This window comes from Lepeophtheirus salmonis, chromosome 3 (genome assembly GCF_016086655.4).
Source record: "Lepeophtheirus salmonis chromosome 3, UVic_Lsal_1.4, whole genome shotgun sequence".
Classification (NCBI taxonomy): domain Eukaryota; kingdom Metazoa; phylum Arthropoda; class Copepoda; order Siphonostomatoida; family Caligidae; genus Lepeophtheirus; species Lepeophtheirus salmonis.
Genome location: NC_052133.2, coordinates 38829605 through 38850787, shown reverse-complemented (window position 1 = coordinate 38850787; position 21183 = coordinate 38829605). Strand labels below are relative to the sequence as shown.

Here is a 21183-nt window from a genome sequence, read left to right as displayed (position 1 = left end):
TGTGTCTTTTCATTCCCAGGACATTTTATTCCCACTTTGAAGAAGGATATCTAATGACGTCATACAGTTTATGTTACTACACTAGTTAGCAGTTTTTGTGTAGGCCTGTAGAAGGGGTTTGGTGGCTTGGGAGTGGTCACTCGACACTAGAGATGAGTGATGGATAGATGACGGATACGAATGATTTATAGTGTGTATGGATTAGAAATGACGACATGATAAATCTTTAATAGTAAGTAGAAATGGAATCCCAATCCGTTGATATTATCTATACCTTGGGAAATATAAGTAAATCCCGTCACTACTCCTTCTTTTCATTATCCTCTATTAGTATTACTACCCCCACCCACACCTTCTCATCCATCGACAATCATCAATTTCATCATCCCCTCTTCTCTTCCCTTCCTCTTTTCACAATTCAAATCTACGTAAACTCCCCTGCTTCAAGCTCAACTTTGGATTGGCTCCTGCAAGTTACAACAATCATCATCATTCATAGGATCATGCTAGGACTCGTAATATATTTCTAGAATATATCATTCAATTGAACTGTTTTAACAAAAAAACTGATTCACTAAAAGAATGGAGGAGTCTTAAAAGAACAAATCATCAAAAGAACTGAATCCTTTACAGATTATTCGTATTTCGTACATTCAGGTAGCAGTTCACTTGTGCCTACTCTAACTATTGAATGAAAAAAATTCTTCCACAGCCGCTTCCCTGAGCATCATAAATCCCATATAATATCCAAAAATACATCCTGGACCACCGGTTGTGCAAGTCTTCTTAACTAAAGATCATTTATCAACTAAAAGAAACCCTTAAATTAATATTGGGCTAACTAAAGGACAAGTTAAATGTTGAACTGAACCCAATTAAAGTTAGCCAGCTGAATATTAACTTGTATTCAATACAGTTTGACCCAAATGAATACTATAATGTAGTAATCAATGATACACCATATTTTTGAAATGTATATTGAATCGATTTATATTTAATAATTAACAATTTTTCGTTATAATTTAATCTAAAATTTTTGCAATATTGATTCTATACAGGTTTTTAAATATCAATTTGAATCATTCCAAAAAAGTGGTAGCAAAGTATTTTTATTGGATTGAACTGATTCATGCAGTGAGCGAATCTTTTTAGTGAGCTAACTCAATTCACTAAAAGGAATCACAATTCCAATCATTAGACAAAGCATAAATTTCACAAAAAGAATGAAAATAAATCGGCAATGAAAGAATCATTTTTGTACAATATTGCAACATACAATACCATAGAGGATATGACTTGGCGTCATATTTTCGAAAACACGCAACCTCTTCACAGACTCAATCTCCTTTAGTAAAATTTTAATTTATCCTAGGAGAGAGTAGGATTGTAATTTCTACAAGGATTCTACTGGAATTCAATCTCTACTGTGACATAGTATATGTATATATTTTTATAATCATTTTTTAACATGCAATTTTTGTTGTTGTCAACAGGAACAGTATTTGTATTACCTAAAGCTCTTATCATTGTTATTTCATTATTGGGGTGAGAACTAGTGTTGTGTCAGTCCTTATGTAGGACTTAAGCCTGCAGTTCGCCCCAGTTCACTCTCGGTCCGGCACGGCAAAATAAGTAAGGAATTTTAATAGATCAAAATCTAATGATATTATCAATAGACAGCCAGTTGGTAATTGAAGTGATTGGTGTTCTAGTAATTATAATCAAATGTTCAAATTGTACAAAAATCCAACTTGTAGATAATATATATATATATATAGGTATATGTGGTGAGTTAAGGCACAAAAATCTTGAATAAAAATCAATTAATTTTTTTACATCATTTGAACATACAGACCAATATTTCAACGACTTATTTCGGTTAATTAAAGGCATTAAAATCTATCAATTTCTCATTCTTTCATTGTGACAATGAATTTTCCTACTTTAGTTTACTACGCCTCCAAAGGGTGAATAATCAGAAGATTTTGTTGATAGAGATTGACAATAATTCATCGAGAAATACACAGTTTTAATTTCGTCGGCAATGACTAGACGAAGACGAAATTAAACAATTTGTGTTGAATATTTTGTCTGAATAAAACAAATCCTATATGTCTTGACGAAATAAAAATGAGACTTAAAGCAAATGTGACGAAACACGAGGAAATGAACACTCAGAATACAAATGAAATCCAGACTCCATTTTGTGAAAATCATTCTAGATTACTTTTGTCTTGAAGAGTCACATATGTACAATGGAGTTAAAATAAGGCAATTTATATTCCTAACTAATTACTAAGCATCCATCATCATACCAACGCAATACCTTCAAAATTCCTAGGAATAAGTATATTTTATAAACGATAGATCATTATTCATTTACTTTAAGTTTAACTATTGAAGCATTACATCACATTGACATGCAGGGTCATAGGTAGTAGACACTAGGGTTTCTCATTTCTTGGGAAGTAACGAGGTCCCATTAGTAAATAATAAATAAAGCCAGTGAAATTTAAGTCTTTATTTAAGAAGATAAACGAAAGTTTAAGCTAGATCAAGAACGTCTAAAAGGAGGCTCTTCCTTTTTTCTTTTCATTTCTACGAAATCAGGCCTAAAGTAAATTATTATCTATTGCTTTTTTTTGTTTCTTTTTTATTATAATGTTTGATTGATGGCGTTAAGAAGTGCGTGGTTATCATTATTATGTGTTGCCAAATTGAGAGACAAACCCACTCTGGAAGATCAAGGAAGTGTTTGAATCCATTACATTGCATCGATTTCTAAGGATCAACATCGCGATTGTAAGTAATAAGACCAGAAAACCTTTCTTTATGAGTCAAGCTATTTCATTCTTCCACCAAATGACCGATACGAATCTACTTGAGAGTTGTCACTCCAATTGAACACAGTACATTTACCTCTTTTCTCAGTCCGGCGTCAAATATTTCTTCGTAGATGGACAGGACTTAACACTCAGAATATTAACATGTTCATTAGTCTACTTTTCTAGGAGACACATTACTTAATAATTTAATATTAATGCGTGTTTACATAAATTCAATACAGAGAGGGTCTGATTCTTTGTTGGCTCAAAGTGGTAATGCAAATATTTATTCAAATTGAAATTTATCTTTTTATTTACTTTATACTTTATATCAAACAAATATGATCTATTTTTTTTTTTTTAAAGTTATCAAGTTTCTGAGCCAACATCCATCTCAAAAAAAGAATTATTGCCCTTAACTAGTGTAGTGTCGGTCCTTATTTAGAACCGAGGTCTAGTCTGCTCAAAGGAGGTAAAATCGATCCCTCGTGACGTCAATGAGGGTGTTTTTTCTCTTTTTAATTGAATAAATTATATAACTAAGTAACAATATAATATATTCATATTAAAATGGGGAAAAAAAAATATATTTCTTGTCAAGATACGTGCAATAATCTTAATACATATTTCATACATCTTATTTCCCTTAATAAACCATCATTATTTTTATAAAAAATTTCAAGGACAGACATTCCTAATGATCAGTCCCAATTTCAATACGAATGACTAATATATAATCATTCTGTGGTACATTATTAAGTTCAAATGCCTACAGCTATATTACTCATAAACACTTGAAAACCATGTAATTTTAATAGACCAAAATGAAATGATAATATCAATTAATAGTTCAATACCTAACTTGTAACTAAATCATTCATTTCAAGACGAAGAAATTAGAACTTGTACATACATTTCAAATTGTACACCACATGAATATGAACTTCCATCCCACTAGTCACGATTTTGGCCATTTTTAACAAAAAGTATACTTATGTCTATAATCATGATCTTGTAATCAATTACTTGACTTATAAATAATAATATAGCAACAAAATACAAACAGCGTAACCTCGTTAACTACGAACGAATTGTGATCAATGCGGGTTCACATTTTTTTAGTTAGATCTGAAGCTTGAAAAAAAGTAGCAAAACAAGCATGTTAGCTCAAGTTGAGTCCTTGTCTCATTAGCATCATTTTCCCACGCAAGATTATTATGATACCACCGATGATGTCACAAGATTTTTCCTATCCTAATTTTTACTTCTCTTCGCAGAATTTACCTTGATAAATAAATTTAAAGCGTGATCATTCATGGAGGATGAGTAGTTATTATAATTTAGAGTATAATAAACATTCCTAGCGGACAAAAATGATTGCTAAGAACATTATTTTGTTCAAATATTGAGCACGTGGCCTTCGCTTCACCCGTTGGTTTATAGATTTGCTTCATTTTTTGACCACATCAATTATAACAATCTTACTTTTTGAAATAAAACCTTGATATATTTTTTATGCTCAGAATAAAAGTTTTATCTCACTGTATTATTGAATTATGTTAAAGAGTTATTAGATTAAATATTGCTGTGATCATTGTTGACCTCGAGTTATAATTACTTTGTACATATCCTGAGGTTTTATTGTACGTATTTGAAGAAACGTAATCTATTGCATGCTCAAGATGTTAACAAGAAAAATGGAAATGCATACACCCAAGAGTAGTTCTACAATAATATGATATCTTCATAACCTACCAACCAACTAGTGCATCGTTTTCTGTAGTAATTAAAATTAATGGATAGCAAAAAATAAAAATAAAATATTGGAGCGTTATTTTACATAAAACCTCACATATTTTGTAATAGTTTAAATGTCACGTTTTTACTTCTAAATACTTTTCTCAATATAAACAGACTCATAATAATCTTGTAGGTATGTGTGCACTGTACATACAGAGTGTGCATGTAAAAATGTACAGTTAAGTTGTTTCAATTTTATTTAATAAAAATTGAACAATATTAATATATAAAATGCGTATCCCAGGGCCCGATCCGAAGGACTGAATGTCCTATTTTTTACTTCATAATAGGCGAGGTAAAAAGTTCTGAGTGTTTTTCCGCTTTATTTTGACAATCAAATTAATATAATTAGGATTATTCGATTTAGATACTTCAAATGGTTTTCTAGCTAATCTTCAGGCCCAAAGTAATAGAATAAGTGTTCACATGTCGGTCCAACTTGACGATTTTATCAACATTTTCGACGTCCATATTACCAGAACTGAATTTTTGGAACCACAGCTTTTCTGATCCATTCAATATTGTATTGGGTCCATGAACAGCACTTTTTTTTTGGGCCGTCTGCTCCACTTTTTCACTTTGATCGTAGTGATATTGAAGAATGGATCAAATTTTATCTTATTTTTACTTCCATTTTGGAACATCGTAACACACAAATGGCTTCACCAAACACAAAACTGTAGATTAACTTTTTTATGCGTACGCTTATGCATAATTTAAGCTTTATTTGATACAATGTATTAATATCTCAATAAAGGTATCTAGCAAAATATATACGACAGCCCAATATTTCATTAACATGCAAGAATCAATTATAGGCTTTATATTCATATTTGTCGGATGAGTTAAAATACCCAAGATTTAACTATAGTTTAGATCCTTTATTTGATTTAAGGGACTTAAATTGCCCCTGAGATGGACCCTTTCAAAAAAAAATCCATCAGTTTATAAGTTTTTTACTGTCCCGATCAATCGGAATGAACACATTAAAAAATATATTTATTATCCGTAAGGTGGTGTGCCAGTCTGTAACTTGTTGCTTAAAAAATACGACATGCTGAGAATAGAGTACCCAGCGCCTATTCTATAATAATTAATAAAGGGTTCGAACTTCCTAGAAAGTCTGGCTATGCGATATTCTATTTTGACGGTTTAAGACCTCCCGAAATACCTTAGTTCGGTACTTGTGAAGGGTATTTTTTTCTCCGCATAAAAGGACTGCTGAAAACCATATTCCTCCCACACAATGGCATTTGAAAATAATATATTCGAGAGATTTTAATAATAATGTTATTGAGATATGATAAATTTTTAGAAATATTTTAGATCTCCCAAATACTTTGGGATAAAAAAATTCAGGGATCATAACAGTAAATTTATACAATACCAAATTAAATGCACAGATTCAAATATCTATAAAATGCTCATGTTCCCATTATGGGTACTTTTAAATGTAATTTGCAACAAGAATAATTTGTTCAATAGAAATAACCATAATTTATCGAAGAGCACAAGCTCAATTTTGAGTCAAATCATTTTAGCTTTTGCAAAGCTAGGTAGTAAGTCCTTTTTAATTTTAAATATGTCCATTTGACGTTGCAAATGGCTTTTAAATTATCTTAAATCTACAGTAACTGGAAGAAACATCATTTTTTCTACTGGAAAACCATCTGATATTGACTCCGTTACTGGTTACATCTAAAAATGAAGGTATGTGGAGAACGTCATGGAATTGTGGAGTCAATAAAGGTAGCTGTTGACCAGGTTTGAATTGAAATAGATCCAGACTACATCCGCAAGACGATTAATTCCATAGTAACAGCCGATGGTGGCAGGATTGAATAGAGAAATAGCTGGAGATAGTTTTATATGAAATATGCGATTTTTGTGACATATATTGTAAGAAATATAAATGTAAGGCATTCGAGAATTATATGCAAACAGTGTAGAGTTTTAGTTTCCACCCGATATTATATGTTTATTATGGGAAACATTAACCCATGTATTATTTTGTCTTTACTTTTAAAAAGTACATACATAAAGTGATAATTGTACAGAGTTTAAAAACAACAACTACCTACATAAAAGATGTGAAAATAAATCTTAAAATAAACACAAAAAACAACATTTCCTTAGTCAAAAGTTGTCAAAAATATAGAGCATCTATTTTTTTTGATTGATGAATGTGTACATATAGAAGTAAAAATCATTGTATGCATATTATACTACGTCTGCATACGTGTCGAATAAATGTGCAGTAAGCCCTTGTATGAAGAGCTACATCACGGTGGGAGAACTGCATGCAAATCAAAACCAATTTATTTATTAAAAAAATACAATTGTGGCGCGTCAACACAAAGGTATTTTCAGAACGATTTTTTTCTTTAAAGTTTGTGTTTTATGTATCGGGTATTACATAGAAATTAGAACATTTCTTAATGTAGTCGCCCTTTGCAGCCATGTTCAGGGATGGATGGGCCATGCCCTCGACTCCACGTGCTGTAGGGATGTCACTTCGACTTAGGACATAATTCCACCCTGTCGCTGTTTTCAAAGAATAACTTATGTGTGGCGTATGTGTAAGGGCGCCCGTAGGGGGTGGGCTGGAGGGGTTGTAGCCCTTCCCCAAATTAAGAAATTTTTACTTTCTACTAATAAATTTAATACTTAAAATTTAATTTTTTGTAAACAGCTCTGGATTTATGATTTTGTTTATATTTTTGAGAATAGATATGGATTTATAATTTTTTTTCCAAAAAGCTTAATTTTTGACAATAGCGATAGATTTTAGAATTTATTTTCCAAAGAATTTTATATTTGTAATTTTTTTTCTTCAAGAAATTAATTTTTTTGTCAACAGCTGTAGATTTTTAAATATTTTTTCCCAAAATTTTTATATTGATACAAACGTTTCTTTCTGATCTCATTTTTACAGAGAGAGTGAAGTACGATGAAGGAAAAAAAAACATAAATTCTGCAGTTTCGGAGTAATAAAAGTGAAGACGGTTTTCTAATTTCCATGCAAAACCCGGTATAATTTTTTTACAAAATAAATTGGAGATTTCTCCTTCCCTTGATTTTTGTCCAAGATTGTTGTGTGTTGGCTCACCACATTTACTAACTAATATATTATGCATATAAACATTCTGCACTATTAAATTTAAAAAAATCCACAGCTTTTTACAAAAAATTTCAAAAATCTAAAGCCATTCACAAAAAATTTGAAAAAGGAAATATTACATTTTTTGGAAGAAATCCAAAAATACATAGCTCTTAACAAAAAATCAAAAATCTGCCGCATAATTTGCCCGTGTGACATTTTTTTAAAGAAAATAAATCTTTCAAAAAAACAACCAATTTTCGTGTAAATTCTTTCATCCTGACCTTTAGTATTTAAAGTTGAAAATGGTTGTCCTTTTTAAGAAGAGACACAAAAACCACAGGGGTTATTATTGTAAATACAATAACTCAAGGTCAATGCATAACAGGGATTCAATGTGCAAAGAAAAAAAAACCGCAACTCATTAAACAAGTTTATCACTATATGATAATAATTAATTAATTACATGTATATTGATTGGTCCTTTGAGAGTGACTTATTATCAGGAGAAACTTACTATCTATCTACCCACAACATGATTCACTCTCCTTCAAACTAAAAACAGGGACTATCAATCTCAAGCATTACTCTACGAAGTCTTTATTTGACAAATATCACTTCTAATAAGACACATGGATTGAGAGTGAACATTAATTCCAATTCCATTTAATACTGTTCTTGTCACAAGATTTTTGAGCTTTCTATTCCTATAAGACGTTTATAAGAGGAAGGCTCATATCGTCATGTGATATATACTATAGTTGAGAACTTTAATAATACAGAATATGTTGTAACTTGTATAAAATAACTGTACAAGTTAAAATTTGTACGTCACATAACTTTAGATTATATCATATCAGCCATTGTAATGAACAACTATATAATATTAATGCTGTCATGGCATTTGCATCTATTAAAATAACTTGCTTGCTATGTCTTTATGAGTGTCATAACTGTGGGAATTTAAAATTAATCATGCGCTACAGAATACGTCTGATCAATTATTAATTTTCATCAAAATAACCCACTAATTAAAGAATTGATGTATCGGCCCAGTATTTTTTTAAAGAATTGTAATAAACTAATAAATAATGTTTTTTATCCATTGTTATTAAGTTTGATTTTCATCTATATGGTTATTTCATGACGAAATGTGGCTCTGAATTGTAATTATGTGCCATAAAAATTGTGTGTGTGTGTTTTTTAAAGCAATTCTAAAGGGCTTTAATTGCAATTTTCGTGTTCTTAGGCTTAAATACGAATAATAAATTTGAGTGTTAGACCAAGGGCATTACAAGACATGTAATGTAACATGAAACATTTGCGATGAGATACTTGCTCAGATCATTGCATATCAATGTAACTCCCTTCGTGTTAGAGGTAAGGTCGAACTGACCAAATCTGAAATAACACAGTTAGGAAAAGTTCTACAACTTGATGTGGATCAAACAGCATTTGACGATCTGCAAGCTATTGAATTCAACCTATAAGTGGCTTCCGCAGGAAAGGTGCGCTTTCAGGACCCTCGGAACGCGTCTGTAATTCAAGAAAGTGAGGAAACTGTGGAAAAAGGCGATAGACCAAGATGAAAATTGTAAACCCTGTGTTGATAAGTCTAATCAACACAAAACAACTACCATTGTTTATGATTGTGCAAGTAGTTCCACGGAGGAAATTGTAAATGTCTGTGTTAATGCTGGCACTGATAAAAATAACCGTAAAGTTACTCCCAAGGCCAAGGAAACTGGCAGTGTCAAAGAAACAACTGCCGAGGACTACGGAATGCCAGATGAGTAGAAGTAGGACTTAAGATCAACTTCTGCTGTAGTAGAACATATACCCGTTTGTGTGGTCGTGTTCTTTGCCGTATGTATGTATAGTTTTGTAATATATGCATATGAGTATTATTTTACAATGTATGTATGTACTATGGTAAACACCAATAAATGTTTAACTAACTAATTAGTACCGGAGTAATAACGTTTCTAAAACGGTATTATACTAAATTGATAATAAACAAATTACTCTAACCATGACGTAACACCCTAAAACTTTTGAGCTAGAAAAATGTATCTACTTTATAAATCAAAGCAAAAATCTAAGTTGTCATCTATAAAGTCATCTTCTCGTACTCCAAACAAAAATCTTACATATGTAGGTGTATGTGAATGTCCTTTAACGACATTTTTAGTCGAATATGTATTGAAATACCCATTCTTATTTTGGTATCGTAACCGATACAATAATTTTTTTATCATGTCAAAACAATTACATTGTAACTAGGGTTGTATCAGGCCTTAAAATCGGTTGAGTCTCGTGCCTGTTTTTGGCCCTTGAAAAAAATTCAGTTTAACGAAAAAACCTTCCTACATCTTTAAAAAACGTGAATAATTTGCTATTACTTTTTAATTTAGGCTGAATTGAAATGATAAAAGATTGATTTATGATGACGTAACTAGTTAATATCCTTAATGACGTTATTTAACATAGAATATTCTGTATAGACTTTTTGATCTACAAAAATAGCTCCTAGGGACCCCTCTATCCATTCAAAACCTGACAGGATCTCAAACTTTAAGTACTAAGAAGAAATGAAAATTCTGTCGAAAAATTAAAATTACTCCGTCGCATAATTTTCATGTGATATAAACTTTGCCTTGAGCTTAGATTATTCATATTTCATAATGCCCATGGGACTGTTAAACGTCCACAGCTCTAGTATCACGGAAAAACTCTATAGGACTTTAAAGGATAATTAAGACTAAAAACATTAATAAATGTGAAAAAGCAAAGCAAAGAATATATATCACAAGTAAATGATGCAATGGAACCACTTAAATAAATTTTTCGACATAATTTCAACTCCCTCTTAGTGTTTAAAGTTTGAGATCCTGTTGGGTTTTAATTAGATAGGAGCAGTCCTAGTGGCTATAATTGTACACGAAGCAGTGCTATGGGATAGGTTTTGCGTCCTATTGGGACACGTCCTAAAAATATAAGAAATAACTTCCAATATTTTGGAATCAATATACCCCTTATTGTAACATAATTACCAGTTCTACTCTAAACTCTTCATCTCATATATGGGTTACAATATGTACAAAATCCCAATATGTGCACAATATATGTATTATATACAATTTATGCATAGGTATGTGCATCGATCCAACAATAATTCTTTTGATAGTAAGATGAGTGTACCTTAATAGACTAGGATGAATGAACATGATCACTCTTTTTAAGTTTCAGCGAAAGAAACTGCACATATTTTTTGCAAATTGCTAATGAGATAAATGCACAGAAGTCTAAAAAATATTTATCAGTATGAGTGACACGTTTTTTCGAAATATATATGCGAGCATATGTATACGTAATAATATATTTATTTATATACAATAGAGTGGGTCGAAAATCAAAATTAAGAAACTAAATGGATTTCCCGGGATATGAGATCCTAGATAAGAAAGAAACCTTAGTAAGTACTAACATAAGTTTGTACCAGACGAATTTCTTTTAGAGGTTTACCCGAACCAGAGATATTTTTTCATATACTAATTGATTTATTTTGTGAGGATAACTAACTATTTATTAGGGATTGAGGATGATTAATAATTATTTATGTAAATCGTCTGTATTTTTTAGCTGTCCCGTTTTTTTGTAATTTGTAATCTGAAGAACAAATATTTCTTTCCTTAGCTCTTGTCATTATTATTTAAATCATGTTTTGTAAACTTCATTTTATTGTATTCAAAACCTATTTGAACGATCGTTTGTGCTCATAAAAGACGTTGAGTAACCTTGAGGATTTGTTGCAAAGTTATAATTGTAAGTTCATGTGGGACTCAGAGTAAAATTGGGGATCGACATTGAATTGATTCTTGCCAATGTACTTATTTATTTCCTTCTCCTTTGGACAGCTGTTTGTAGCTGATCTAATGAAACGTCATGACAGCTAAGCTGCTCTGCTCCAAGACTCTCTTTAAATTGTCAGGGTGACCATGTTGATTTTCGGTTTTTTTTTTTAAATTTTTAACATGCCCAAAAAATACAGACAAATTCTTAACAATGAAAATGTGGAAATATTATTTTTTATCAACAACTATACAATAATAATTTCATAAATTGGAAGAATTGGGGGAACTACTAACTGATTTTGAGCCCTTTTTCACCCCCTCCCCCCCCACGAGAAAAGGTTATGTGGTAAAATAAAGGTAACGACGTGTGCAATACAACTATTTATATAGATGTCACTCCTATCACTAATTAAGATAAATAGAGATACGAAGTTCTATCATGGAATTCTAGATTTTCCCCTCTTGAAGGAATGAGATAAAAAAATGAAGTTTATCCTTTTCCCCTTTTTTTTCTTCAAATAATCACTCTTTTGGTATTCCCCTCATCTGGGAATAAAAATCATGCTTGATTATTCAAGAACTATATAATTCCATGATTCTATAGCAATCGCTCTAATTACATTATCCTCAACTGGGAATTCAAATTCGGCTAGATTATTCAAAGTCTTTCGAATTAAATAGTTCAATATAGTTAATATATTTTTTTAAACAAGGGTTAAGCAATAAGTTTTTAAGATCCAAAAAATCCCATGATATATGCCAAATGCCAGGACAAAAGTACGTATTTAGGAGGTTCCTAATTCTGTTGAAACTTTATATATATATATTTGGTGGATTTTTTAATTATTTCCCCATAATTCATTATTATTGATATAAATCTGATTCCTGGATAAACTTGATTGAAATTCTGAACCTATAATAATTCAATGGTTTAAATTTCGTTCTTATTGAAATTATAGGTCCTACATCAAGGGTAAAACAATAGTATTTTAATGTTTTCTAACCTGATCAAAATTAATCATTCTCAATACTTAATCTTCATAAAAATAAGTAAGGATGTTATATCTTCTCTTTACGATTGAGTAATCCTCACAAAATAAATCAATTTTTGTATTAAAAAATATACATTTTAATAATGTATATACAGTCAAACCATCATAAAATAAATTTGAATGCAAGAAAAATACACTTAAAGCCAACGTTCTCTGAGATATCAATCTTTTAATACATAAAATGCTTTGTATAGAAGAATCAAATAGTAAAAAAATCCGTATAGTCACTTTTTCTTCCCTTTTTTGGCATTAACTTTATAGGAATTTATGAGTCTGATGGGAAAAGTTAGAATGAAGAATTCCTATGGGGATTTATCCTTTCTTTATAGGTACAAATCGTTCCAAGAGCCAACTTTGAAGGACAAAACTATTATGTTGAACATCTTAATACAATTTGTACAATTTAATGGTCCTAATAATCCAACCGTATATGATGTTGAAAATATTATATTCAATCAATAATTAATGGCTGAAAAGCAAAATAAAATACAGGGGCGTCCGCAGGATTATATATAAATATATTTGTTTTTTTATAATTATAATTTATAATTTGAAAAATAAAATTTTTTTCTTCAAAAATCCATTGCCATTTTCAAAATAATTAAAAAAATAATTCATAAATCCCCTGCTGTTTAAAAAAATAATTATTTTTTTTTAAAATTCCGTAGTTATTCTCCAAATGTTATATTTTTTAGAAAATAATTTCAAAAACAACAATTCTAATATAAATCTAATATAGTAAATAGTAAAAATCAAAAATTCCTTAATTTGGGAAGGGGATACAGCCCCCTACGGCCCACTCCTTGGAGATATCAACAATACATATTACCTTTAAATAGTAAAAAATTGGTGGTATTAAATTATTTACAAAAGTATCCGAAAATTGTGCGTTTTTTTTAAATACATGTACTTCAGATATAAGAATAATCCGTTTATAGTCAACTTTTCATCTGGGAAAATAGCAGTTTATTTTATCCGGATTTAACTGTATATGGTTTGGGAAACCTCTGAAACCCACTCCTTCGAGCTCATATTTTACACAAATTATTTGTTTCAAAATTCGCAAAAGTATATCAAACCCAGTCAAAACGACCCACCCTAATGTACATTAGTAAAAATAAAATGCTTATTCTCAACAAGATGTACTCTTTGCTTAGATAGATATATGTAGCAGAGAACGTAGAGATATTATCAAGTAAATTCATTATAATTTATTCTTAATAAATATATTAAAAAGTAGAATTTCGTTCTTCTCAAACATAATTAATGTTATTCATGTCAGTCGTCCTTGTTTCTAATGACATTGATATTAGCAATGACCGTATGAGATGATCAAATACTATTTCTTCTAATATATAGGTATACATATTATAATATTTCATGATTTTGATTAAATTTGATAATCAAAAAGGCATAAAGGCCTACACATAACCCTTTATATGGGTGTATCCTTAAGATTGTAAATCCAAAGCATTTTTTAGCGTACGAGTTTTGGCAAACTGAAGAGTGTTTTTTTTTTAAATTTTCTAAAGGTGTTATTACTATTTTTCTTTGATTCTTGAGGAAAGTGAGGTGGGGGATATTGTATAAATTTGCCCACACGTCATACTTTCTCTTTCTATCTCCAAATTGGAGACAGCGGAAATTTAAAATTCAATTATCGCAACCTTTCCATAATAATGAAATAACTTTGGAAAGCGAAGAATATATTATGGTCATTGGAATAGAAAGAGTTATTCGAGATATTTGGACAATTAGCAGTTTGGAAGATGATGAAAGTAGATGGAGGGTCTCATTATGTGAAAAAAGCTTATTATGAAATATAGAGTCGTTTCAATGACTAAGGAACAAGACCAGAGGAGATCACAACCTAGAAATAGTCGTAGTACTTTACATAATGAGATGTGATCTCCTCCGGCCTCACCCTCAGTCCACGGATCGACTCCAATAATCAAGTTGCTTCATCTAGCAAAGTCATCTTTATTATTAAAATGTTTTAATAATTGAATTTCAACTTTCCGCTGTACCCGTCTCCAATTTTGAGATAAAAAGAGAAAGTATGACGAACAAGCAAATTTAAACAGTGTACCCGTGACGTGTTTCTTACTCATTAAGAGAAATAGTTTATTATTTCTGATGAGGTAGTATTAATCAATATTGCTTGCGACTTAATATTTATTTATTAGGAAGATTTGAGTTAATGTGTGTATAGTATAAATATTTTGTATTTTAAAACAAACAGACATACTGCGATGTAATAAATTATAGATATGTACTCCTCCTTGAGTCAAGATTGTTATTTCTTAAATGAACCATTTACGCAATTCTCATTTATTAAGCACAGACTCAAAAATGAGCTCTTAACAAACAGATAACCTTTATTTTATGAATATAGGCTTTAGGGGCTTAAGCACGGCCCCAAATTAAGGAATTTTTGCAGTTTAATATATATTTTTTTAGGTCAGGATGAAAAATTTTAAATAAAATATTGGGGTAAAATTTAAAAAAAAAAAAAAAGGTAATTCGATAAGATTATGACACAGAGCAAAAAATGTAATATATGAAAATTAATTTCCTGTAAATAGCGAAGAATTTTGGATTTTTTTTTTTGAAAAATTAAATTTTTTATAAGTAGCTGGGGATTTTTTTTTTTTTTTTTTTTTTTTTGTGAATAGCGTTGGATTTTTTAATTTTAAAACCAAGTTACAAAAAAAAAAAAAAAAAAAAAAAAAAAAAAAAAAAAAAAAATACATATAACCTTCAGGACGCCCCTGGATTTACAAGTAATATCACGGTTTGCATTTGAACTTCATAATGTACCACAGAATATTCATATCAAAGTATAATTTAATTTAAAAAAAAAAATCAAAAATAACACTATTAAAACATTGACCATCCATGTAATATTCAATTATTGCATTATCCTCAACACAAATAATGAATTAAGCCCAAAATTATTCATCTCATATTTTGTTTACAACTTGTACAGAACATAGAAACATTATACACACACAATAACCCTGCAACTTGATACGAAAGAATGAGTAACTAAATATTATAGAGTTAGGTAGTGTGTAAAATGAACATTCATGATAAACTCATTATACATATAATTAATTAATAATTAGCTAGAAACATAAGTTTACCTGCAGTGCAGTATAACACTCCTGGATAGAGTCGAGAGAGTCTTAGAGCATCCTTTGAGCCCTGAAGAGACGTCCCAGTCACCATGATTTTATTCACACCTATAAAACAGAACAAAAATATATATTAGAATGAAAGTCATTGATTTCATTTAATGAATTAAAAGTCGAGTCGAGTCAATAAATTAGGAAAAGAAAAAAGTTTAAGTATCTACGCATGCCAAACACTGCCCATTTATTAATTTCTCTTCAAAAAAATAATCATGATTAGACATACTTAAGTCAATTTAAATTTTGCTTTGTATCAATTTCTGGAGTGGGTTTGGATATACAAGATTGTTAACTATATTTAATGTCCCAATATGGCCTTTCAAATAGTGTTTTTTGTCGACTTGAATCGAGTTGAGTTATTAAAGGCCGCCCTTTCTTTGCTTTATGTGCACGAATGAGTTAAAACTAGTGGTCACCAGCCTTTAGGGACAGTGCCACAAAACTCAAAGCATTGCATTATGTTTAGTGATACAAATCAAAAGATTCAATAAAATATGAAGTCCAATCGGGTTTTTTCGAATATGAAAATGGACCTACGATTTGAGTGTAGTTTAAAAATCATCAAATCAAGCAGAGTTGAGACAACACTAATTACAAGTGTTTAAATTGAAAAGAATGGTATTTTTACATATATTAATTAGTATTAAAACTCGGCCCTGATACCAAATTTTTTGACGGTTCGATCTTAAGTGATTTTATAAAAATGAAATTTCATTTTCTAATTAATAAAAAAATGAATAATGTGGGACCGAATCAAGACTCATTTTTCATTTATAGACCAAATTTTAGTATGAGGCCATTCCACAGTGAATTTGGATCAAATTAGTCAAACGTATAATGATCTTAGACAGGTTTAGGATTTCCAGACCGTATCCCAACACTAATATTTATATAAAAGTAATTTCTTTACAATAATTATCAATATATAGTCAAATCCGGATAGAATAAAAATATGCTTATATGAAGTGATGAAAATCGTGTTTATAATGGACATGTTGATAAAAAAGAAACAGAAAATCAACATATTAACTCTGATAATTTGAGGAATATTTTAGAGGAGATCAGCTACTATCAGTTGTGACAAGGGAGGAGGGGAGAAGGAAATAAACAACATTGGCAAGAATTACTCCGATGTCGATCCTCAATTCTACTCTGAGACCAACATGGACTTTCAATTATATATCAGGGGGTTCGTCTTTTATATGTAGGTATAAAACGTAAACTGGCGCCAATATTTTTCTTCTATGTTTCCTTTAAAATTCATTACAGATTGCTCTTCCGTCAAACTGAATACATTACTTGATTGTCCCATGATAAACACTTTTGCTGAAAGATATGCTAAAAATCCTCGATGATCTATCAAAAACAGGATCTAATCAAACACTGGCCGTCTCGGAATTACTTATTTACATAAGTATGCAAAAACTCTGGTTTCAGTTTCCTTTTTTCGGATATGACTGTAGATTATATACATATGTGTATATTTGTAAACATATTCTCAAGAAATTCTTCTTTCAAATACTTGGAAGGAGGGGGGTAAGGAGAAACAGATAAAAAAATTAGCATCTGGAGGATGAAGAGACGCTAACGACTCTCAAAATAGAGGGGTCAAATATATTTTTTAAACATGTGATATATAATATACATGCCTTTCGTTAGAAATGGAATGATGTTCTTTCTCATTTCCACTTGCTAATTTATTATGTCATCTATCAACACAAAAGTAACCTAGAATCCTTTTCTTTTTTTTCAAAATGGAGAAAAATGATATTTAATTTCTTTGACGAGTTATTATCGTTAATTTCTATCAATTAACTATTGTGATTAATCCTTTGCTTTTATATTCCTAATGATTTCTAATAATAACATATTCATACACATGTCGTACAATTCAAAGCTAAATGACGTATCATTATATCAATAAATATCAAAAATAGTGACCAATCAATCAATTATTATTATTATCTTTGTAGTACAACAACAACATTTAAATTGACGTCACTTCATGGACGAAAAAACAATGATCAAAATATTTTTGCATATATCGTGGTTTTTATTATTTTTTTTTTGCATGTGTGTAAGCCACCATTCAAACAGAAAAATCATACATACTTCTTGCTTCTCAAGGTTTGTTGACCCCCCCCCCCTCCCTCTTTCCTTCAACAATTACATCATTATTGCTGTGAACGTATGTAAATATATTGTAGTCTTACTTAAGCTTGAACCAATTGAGTCCATACTAGTGTCCAGACTCGGTCCGAAACCGATTTATGTTGAGGCTCGGTCTTGAGTGATTTATAAGCTGCAGAACGAAATTTCATCTCATTTTTTATTGAGACTGCACAATAGTTGTACCCTTTGTTATATCAAGCAACCTTTCCTCTAAAAATAAAAAGGGAAAAAGGTCCTAAATCAGTTGGTAGTTGGCCAGTCTTGGCGACTATGGAATTAATATTCAATAATTATCGTTGGGAACTCTTCATAGCTTAACAAAAGCTAATTTGAATTCAACTGATTAAGGGAGAAAAAGCAGAAACATCGACAGCTGACAAAAAAATAAAGCTTAAAATTGTTGTGCTCTATGGTTTTGGTACAGTCTGTAAGACGTTTTTACAAATAAAAAAGCTGGGGGCCTTGGAAACGAGACTTGCGAATTGACTTGAATTTAAATCCATATTTTAAATGTTTATATTAGTGAATTAATATTGTGATCGACCAATACTATTTTTTTTTTTTGTGTAGAATGGTCTAAACCAGTCTTGTCCATAATTCAATATTTTTGCACTATATGCTTATTTCGACACTTTTTCGACTAAAAATATGAAATCAAAATGTCATTAAGGGCAATTAACATGCACCTACAGTGACGTCTATATGATTTTTGCTTGCTCTGAAGAGAAGGAGTTCTTGGTAGCTCAGCTATTTAATGAAGTTAAAAAAATCATTCTATTTTTTATAAGGCACCATTTTTGATGACGTAATGGAAGTAGGGATAGGGCGGGTGTCGGAAACGGATTCGAAGTACCCGGATATAGAATAAGTAAACTTGTATTCTACGAAAAGGTCTAAGATACGAACAGACTTCGGGTACTCAATCTTTTAATTAAATTATAATTATACTAAATTGACGATCAGAACATTAATTAGGAGAAAATAAATAGAAACATCAATAGCTGGCAATAGAATACACTGTCTATTTTTGTGTTAGTGAGGTTATGCGGTGCCTTCAATTATTTGACACGGCGTTACTTCCCTAATAAAAAATTAAGACTGTATTTGGTTGTCAGTTGCTGATGTTTCTTCTTTCTTTTCTCTAATCAGTGTTCTTAATATTGTTTGGTTGGATTCGAAGTAGTTCTTACTAAGATGTGAACAATTATCAACTATAATTGAATAATTGTTCCATGGTTGGAAGAATTGGCTAAATAGCAACAGATTTTGGGTTTTTTTTTTGTTTCTTTTAGGAGGTGAGTTTGCGAGATACAGTATAGATAACCTGTCCAATGTTATTGTAACAATAATTCTAATAATAGTACTAAAATTGGGCTATTTACTGTTTCGGAATCAGTAAAAATGTATCATGGTCATATTTTATTAAGGTCCGAACTTCGTGTAAAATGCTCATAAAATTCGATACAAGTTTTCGTCTAATTTCGGTTACAAATATGATGGTTGTTTTGTTTTTGTGTGATGAAAAATGTCCTAGCATCAAGCAAAACGGTATCTCGGCCATTATTAATGTGTCCTCGACCACCGTCTACAACACCAGAAAAGCGATGAACAACACTAACACGGTCTCCATGAAGCCTGGAAGCGGAGGCCATAACAGGAATGCCGAATTCGTGACCATGGTCAAGGAGGAAATTGAGAATGTCAACACGTGCGTCTACTCCAAGGTTCTCATCTACCATATCTTGCTATAATTGAAGAGCACGTTCCCCTGGGTCAACTATGTGTTTACCCAAGACGGCGCACGTCACACACGTCCAAGAAGGTATAGTATTTCTGCAGAGAGAACATGGCTTCCTTCCTGCCTTTGTTCCTAATCCGACGTCAACACCCTGGACTTTACTGTTGGGAGGGCAAGACGAACAATACTTCTCACTCGAATACCGATACCATGAATGTTGTGATTCCGGAGGAGTAGACCAACTTGTCTTCGGAACTTCCTCAAGGCCAGCTGTGCTTCTGTTCGTCCCCGTATTGCAGTCATCATTTAGAATGAGGGGCACATATTGAATAAAAAATGTAGAAAATTGTTGAATGACCAACTTTTGCTTTAAAAGTTTGCCATAAAAATGGTACAAAACAAAAATATGATAACAGTTTTTAAAATTTTTCTAATTTTGTAGTCCTCATCCCGTACTCTAATATTTACATCTAAAGATCAAAACCGAACATGGTCCGAGAAAATATAGATCCGTCCCATCTTTAAATGGAAGTTCAAGAACCGGTTCAATTATCAGTATTAAATGGTCAGTACAACACTGAACTTGGACGACTAAATTCAGCCACATACAAACTATAACGGTCTTGGACCGTTATAGGATTTCCAAGCTGAAATCCAAGACTAGTAAATATATACAAAATATGCAAACATGCTTAGTGCAAACTAGAAGGAGAAGAGATGTTTACTTTTTGAAAAGGAAGATATATTTGTTTTTAATGAAATAATTGCGGAACTATTATATTAATGATTGAGAGTAAAAATTTTGTAGAAGCAATTACGATTACTGCATTAAACTATATATATATTATACATATGTAAATACAGGGTGCGGCAACAATACCTCCTTTTTTATAATGTGTGGCTATCAGGCTATAAAAGTAGTAGCGGGCGGGCGTAGTTTCATTCTGGAGGCAAAATTCTAAAGTAAACTGCTATTATACGATGTAGTAGTGAGGAACAAGCGTCGACCGTTGCAAAAAACAAATATTCCTAAAAAATGATTTGACGTAATATTTTAGCAAATTAAATTAATTACAATGTAGCTTTCTTATTCAAATTAGTTGCATCTATTTCTAATATACTCGTACAAAAAGACGTTTCTTTCAATTCATGTCATAATTTGAAATTTGCAAAAAATTTAAAAGGGAAAAAAATCAACATTTTAAAGATTTTAGCGGAATCGCGAATAACTAATCACCTAATCATTCACAACTATAAAATAAGTTATGTTGCCTATTAAATCTTTTACTATAAAATAACTATCCAATTAAAACCTCTCAATGAAAAGTAACTTAAAGAGAAACTAAAAAATGATAAATATCACGGGGTATCAAAATACCAAAGATCGGTTTATTCAGCAATAAGGAACGTTACCACTCCACTATGATTTTTAAGACTATGTATAACAA

General features: G+C 30.9%; 1 protein-coding gene across 1 annotated transcript in view; it reads right to left on the bottom strand.

Moving 5' to 3' along the window:
• LOC121115064 (3'-5' ssDNA/RNA exonuclease TatD) overlaps positions 1-21183 on the bottom strand; it is a 43288-nt gene that overhangs the window by 4442 nt on the left and 17663 nt on the right. Inside the window, exon 2 of the mRNA XM_040709222.2 lies at positions 15778-15876. Coding sequence (XP_040565156.1) covers positions 15778-15876 — 99 coding nt within the window. The remainder of the gene's footprint in view (positions 1-15777; positions 15877-21183) is intronic.